Here is a 5,962-nt window from a genome sequence, read left to right as displayed (position 1 = left end):
CTTATGTAAGGTTGTTAGAGCGAGGCTTTACTCTCTCAGAGGTAATTGAAACATAAAACAGTTGATATTCCTAAATTGTCATCTAAAAGCTCAAACTTTGTCTACGAATCTTAGAAGTACATCACATACCATTTCTTAACTTATCTTCAAAAGGCTTCAGTTGTCCAATTTTAGGGTTCCCCAATGTTGGGGTTTTACTTGCAAATAAGAAAAAACTAAACAAGAGTAACTTCTTATAATATGGCTGAAACATAACATTGGCTAATATTGCCTTTCACAGTAACTGACTGAAACTGAAAACCAACACTTGAACAAAGCTAAAAGTTGATAACAAACTAGAGTTCTATAAATAGAACATCATCGACAAAGGTAATAACCACATAATATGAAGTCTTAACACAAATATTATGTGAACTAACATCAATTTTAGTTGGTAATATTATAGAAGTTGATTGAATTTCGCGCAAAGAGATCTTTTGCAACTTCCACAGCCTCCGGAACAGTGAGATCACCGTCAATACATGAATCACGCAAAACCGTGAAAACAACTTCGCGAGCATTCTTTGCACCTGTTAAGAAAATCTCATGATTTTAACTAGTAATCTTCACACATTATATAACACATCAATTGCAAATTTTCACAGATTGAGTGAAAGCACAGCAAAAACTGATGGTTGTACTCATTTCTCATATAAGAATTTCAGGCAATAATAATTCAATTGATTCAAGGACATTAATCTATATGCCTTCCCTAAAATTTGAAGTAGAAAAAATCACTTCAATATAATTTTGAAAATAAGGTAACATAAATTGATGTTAACATACCTAAGTAGAAGAGTTCGGGGAATGCATAGGCATCGGTACTAAACATCACCTGCAGTGCAAAGTTTTCTCTTATTAGACATTGAATGTATAAGTTTTCTTTGATTATTCACAGTTAAAGGATATTAAAATTCTGTTATTTGTGGATAAACCATTTTGAAATAACAAAAAAACTCATTTGTGTTTTTTTTTACTACATCTAGTGAGCCTCACATTATTTTAAACTACTTGAACTCTAAGAAAAGTTTAAGGAAGGTAAAGAATTAATAATACAAAAAAATAGCTCTATAGTAACCAAGTTAGCAACAGATTTACAGGCAAAAAATACCAAATTAGTTTCTAAATTGGTCACTAAAATTAGGGAGCAATGATGTATAGGCTTTTCATAAATCGATCTTTGAACCAGACACAAACTCATTTCGGGACTGATTTAGCGACTTATTTAGAAACCGGCTTTTCAAATCGATGTAAATTAGACCGAAATATTTTGGTCATTTAATCAGTTGCTACATACCAAATTTTTAGTTGTATTACTTTTTGGATACCTTGTTTAATGGAGCCTGCTCTAAAAGATCTTTCACTGCAGAAACCATGCCATGCACACTAAGCTTTGGAATAGCCAAGCCAAAATCAAGGTAAACCTGAAGGACAAAGATTAGGTTACTTGCTTTGTAATTCAAATTCGAATGTATTACTGAGTTGTGAAGTGTTTTTACCTGGGAGTACAGAGAAGCCAGATATGATGCTTCCTTTGAGAATGGATATGATGTATGTAAAAGAACAATTCTGCACTTTGCAAATCTCTTGTCCTCAAGAACATTGTGGAGATAAAGAGGATTTGACATTCTTAGATTCAAACCTCTATCACCAAAGCTATTATTAATAGAAAGAAAAGATTAGTATCTTAATTAATAGGTACTAAAGAGTAGCACTATAGTGGTAAATTCACCCAAATATGATCAGAAATCAATGAAGGTAACAATATAAAACAATCCATTACCCTGTGTGTAGCTGCATTGGCAAGTCATGGGATTGAGAAAATTCCAAACTTAGCAAGAAGATGTAGTCAACCAGATTTTTGTTTGCTACCAAGACAGGCTTGAAAACTGAATTATAAAAATAATCAGCAGCCTTACTCTTAATACCATTAAACATATATTAAAACCAATTTTCGTCCTCGTGAGCTTAGCTCAGTTAATATGGACAATGCATAATATATGCAAGATTCAGGGTTCAAACCCTGAACCCCGGCCACCACAAAAAAGAAAACCAATTTTCATTCTCTACTCACCAGCTAACACCTGCTGCAGACCTTCCTCAGCTTCCTTTTTAGTCACCTTTGTATTGATGTCTAGGCCAAAGTAGTATGCTGCTATGCTTTTCAAACCAACTATCTCATCAGCAACAGTAACAATCATGTTAAGGAATCCAACTAGAATATTGAACTTTTTTTTTGTGCAACTAAGAGCTTATCTTGTGTGTGTTTGTGTGTAGGAATATTATGAAGGATATGATTCCAACTTGGAGAGAAATGCTTTAGTGAATGAATCCAGAGTCCAAGAAGTTCCATTTGGCAAACCCTTCAGGAAACATTTAATATAAATATAAGATAATAAAACTAGTTAGTAAAAAACATACAAAATAATATAACTAGAACAATTGTGTAATTTGAACAATAACTTTTTCGACAACAAATCTAAGTGGTTGATGGATATACCAACTGCAAATCACATTAAGCATCAATGCTACTTGTTTAACTATGAGTATCATGTTTGGTATCTGTGTCAGCGTTTCATAGATACAAATGCATGAATTAAAAGTGAATGTGAATAAGAATCTCACTTCATTTAGGATATTTTCAGCAAGGCGTTCAACTCTCACGAGTCTAGCGACATGAGGAGTAAAACTCCTGTGCCATTCAGTATCAAGTATTTTGTCCAAATGTATCCCATCATCGAAGATCACTGTAGAGATTCTTGCAGCTTTGAAGCATGTTGAACTAACAGATTCTAATCCTGAAATTCTTCTGTATTCTTCAACAGCTTCCAAAGTTGGCTCGCATCCATACAACTCAGCAACATCTCTTAGATTTCTCTGCCATCACAAAAATAACCAATCAATTTTTTTAGATATTTCCTTAGAAGTAAACAAAGCATAGAATGTTTTTTACCTTGAAGGATAGAGAGTATTGTGTTGAAGCAACAGCATCACCATGCGCTAATGAAAAAGCATGAATCAAAGAAAAGTTTGAGTCAACCGCAACTAAGTTATGGGCATGACCATCCACAAGTTCCACAGACTCAATCGTTTTTCTCAATACACTGAAATCCATTCTCACTCTGTTCGTCTCGGTGTATTTGTGTCTTCCAAATTGGTGACTGTTGACAGAATCAAATGTTGAAAGATAACAAAGAAAAATGAATGAAAAAGAGAGAAAAGTCATAGATAATTGCATTAATTTCTCACTTGTGTGAAGATACAACCTTACAAGTATTTAACTATTTATAGGACATCACCATATAAGGACGAAACTAGAAAGGGGACAAGTAGAGGCCACCATCTCTTAAATATTTTATATGATATTGTATAGTGGTCCTTTTTTGGTTCAATATATATTGGGTCTTAAACACTTACGTTTCTAGGTTTAATTACACTAATACTTAATTAGAATCCTTAACGGCGAAAAACAAAGGGGAGTTTTTTCTGAAATTTACAAAAGAACCCTAGTTATTCCTTAACTCAAATCCCAATATATGATTCCTCGTCGCAATTATGTTTATAAATATTGAATAATTGTCTGCAATTTTGTTTGCGCAGTACCAACAATTCATTGGTCGCAATTTCATCCTGAATTTATTCTCATACAGTTGCATTTTCGTTGTTTCATATTTTATTTCATCTGCTTTAGTCTCGTCATTCTCAGGCAAGCCTTAAGGTACTCTCATCTTTATTATATCCGTCAAGTTTCTTATATTTTTGAATATATCTTATAATTTCTTAAATATCTTGTATATGTTGTGCATTTTAATTTTTTCTTATTCATTAAATCATAGTTTCAATTTGGTTCTTCCTAAACTTAATTTCTGGTTCGTCCCTGTTATCACACACTAGCATAACTAACTCTTCCTAGAATTTGGGGAATTAGTTCCAACTAAATTTTAGTTACAAAAAGCTCTAAAGAAGCGATAGCTTGCATTGCAAGTTACTGTAGTCTATGATGCTCCTCTTTTTTCTAAGGTGGGTACATAATAATTTGAGAAATGATATTTGTGCAATTATTGTGGGATCAATCGTTTTGTCCAACATTTTCGTTGTATTTTTACTCTCTCTTTCTCTCTATTACTTTTGTCCAATAAAAGAAGAAAAAAGAATGTTATCCCAAAAATTGTCACAAAAGAGTTTTACAAATATCATTACTCTAAAAATTTTACAATTTTATTATGGTTAACTTAAGCTGAATCCTTACTAAAAAAAACTTACGCTGAATCCAAATTTTAAGAAAAATACATAAACATATTGGATACATTGTACTAGTCCCATACTTGCTTCCATGAGTCATGAATAAATAAACAAATTATAATACATTTGGTCCAATTTTATTTTAGTTTTGACTTTTGACCTCGGAGTGTGTATTTGTTTTTTTACTAAAAGGGGTGTGTGAAAATTTAGATTCTCATTTCTCATGCTTGTTCAAATATGCATAAGGACATATATTGAAAAATATACTCGTACCTTTTCAGTCCTCCCCTAGTCCTTATACTCCTACGTTTCCTCCAAATTCTACTTTTATCCTTCACATTTTCAACTATAAATTTGTTCTTTTCATTGATCAATTGGAGATTGCACTTGATGATTCCAACTGGCCTGTGAAATACATTGCATTTGCCCCAGTTTGTAAAAAAGAAACTATATTACATATTTTTCTTTTTTTACCAATTTTTAAAAATCAAAAACATAAAATCATTTTTTTTTAATGACAAATGTTAGTATGTTATTTGTTATGTTTATTTTTTCTTTATTAGGATTTGAACCCTGCACTTTTAACCCCTCAACTCATTTAATCCTTTAGTTTATGAAATTATTAGATTCTCTTTAAACAAAAATGTAATATTCTTTTAGTGAGCAATTAAGATGATGAGAATAACGTATCCTAGTTCATCTCTGGAAATAATGAAACAAAATTTTGGTATTTTTTATTGTTTCCAGAAAACGTGAACAATTGTTAAAATCAACTTTTTTGTTAATATAAATAAATTTAGAAAATAAAAATAGAAATTGATTTTACTAAGTAAACGAGGTTAATTGTGTTTAGAATATTTTATATTATAAATTTTTAAATTCCAAGAACCTGCACAATGTGATTGGACCACAACAATTTAAGAAAACAACTAGCGGCTGTAGGAAATACAGGAGTGATCTATATGTATTCATTTCCATTGCTTGTTGTACATACATGAAACTTAAAGTTATTCCTTAAAGTTATTGCAAATTTTTAAAATCAAAAGCATATTAAAAACTTTACATAAGAAAAACATGTGTTAGTAAAAAAATAAAAAATTCAATAAAAATTTTCATTGAATTTCTATTAGAACAAGGTTGGCTGACATAAGTTTAATTAGTGTTTCACTTACGTTTTGCGGGTTGATTCAGTTGCTAAATAAAATATAGACCGCAAGCCGAACAAAACCATGTGGTTGAATCAAAATGATCTGAATACGTTCAAACCGAATGCAATTTTTTACTGTTTTCGGTTTGGATAGATTTAATTTACGGTATCATGTTAATATTTTAAGATTCAGTAAAATGCAAAATCGTAAACCACTAGCAATTTTTCAACCAATTAAACTAGTTTTCCTATGATCCTCACACCCTCCCCAAAATTTTTTATTCAAAATTGATTTAATAGAAGAGATTATACATGATGGGGCTTTGATGATGGACGGCTGCCCGATAGAACTTTCCTTTCAATTTAAGTGGTACTTTCTTATCACATAAAACACTCGGAACTCTTCTCCATTTCAACCAACCAACTTGAATACGATGATTTACATCTGCTTCTATTTCTCCATCATTTTGTACTATGGACCCAACATAATTAAACCGTGTAACTTGGGGTATGATAAGATCTCCAACTTTCACC

General features: G+C 31.5%; 1 protein-coding gene across 1 annotated transcript; it reads right to left on the bottom strand.

Annotated features, from left to right (window-relative positions):
• Positions 1 to 216: 216 nt before the first annotated feature.
• LOC25483934 (protein fluG) lies at positions 217 to 3,308 on the bottom strand. The gene is made up of 9 exons (XM_013612657.3): positions 2,993 to 3,308; positions 2,665 to 2,916; positions 2,335 to 2,402; positions 2,114 to 2,229; positions 1,823 to 1,928; positions 1,539 to 1,695; positions 1,368 to 1,463; positions 826 to 874; positions 217 to 569 (listed from the first exon to the last, which is right to left on the bottom strand). The coding sequence occupies exons 1-9, from the start codon at positions 3,275 to 3,277 to the stop codon at positions 427 to 429; spliced, it is 1,272 nt and encodes a 423-aa protein (XP_013468111.1). The 5' UTR covers positions 3,278 to 3,308; the 3' UTR covers positions 217 to 426.
• Positions 3,309 to 5,962: the final 2,654 nt, after the last annotated feature.

Source organism: Medicago truncatula, chromosome 1 (assembly GCF_003473485.1).
Source record: "Medicago truncatula cultivar Jemalong A17 chromosome 1, MtrunA17r5.0-ANR, whole genome shotgun sequence".
NCBI classification, from domain to species: domain Eukaryota; kingdom Viridiplantae; phylum Streptophyta; class Magnoliopsida; order Fabales; family Fabaceae; genus Medicago; species Medicago truncatula.
The sequence above is the reverse complement of the archived record's forward strand: the minus strand, read 5'-3'. Positions and strand labels throughout refer to the sequence as shown.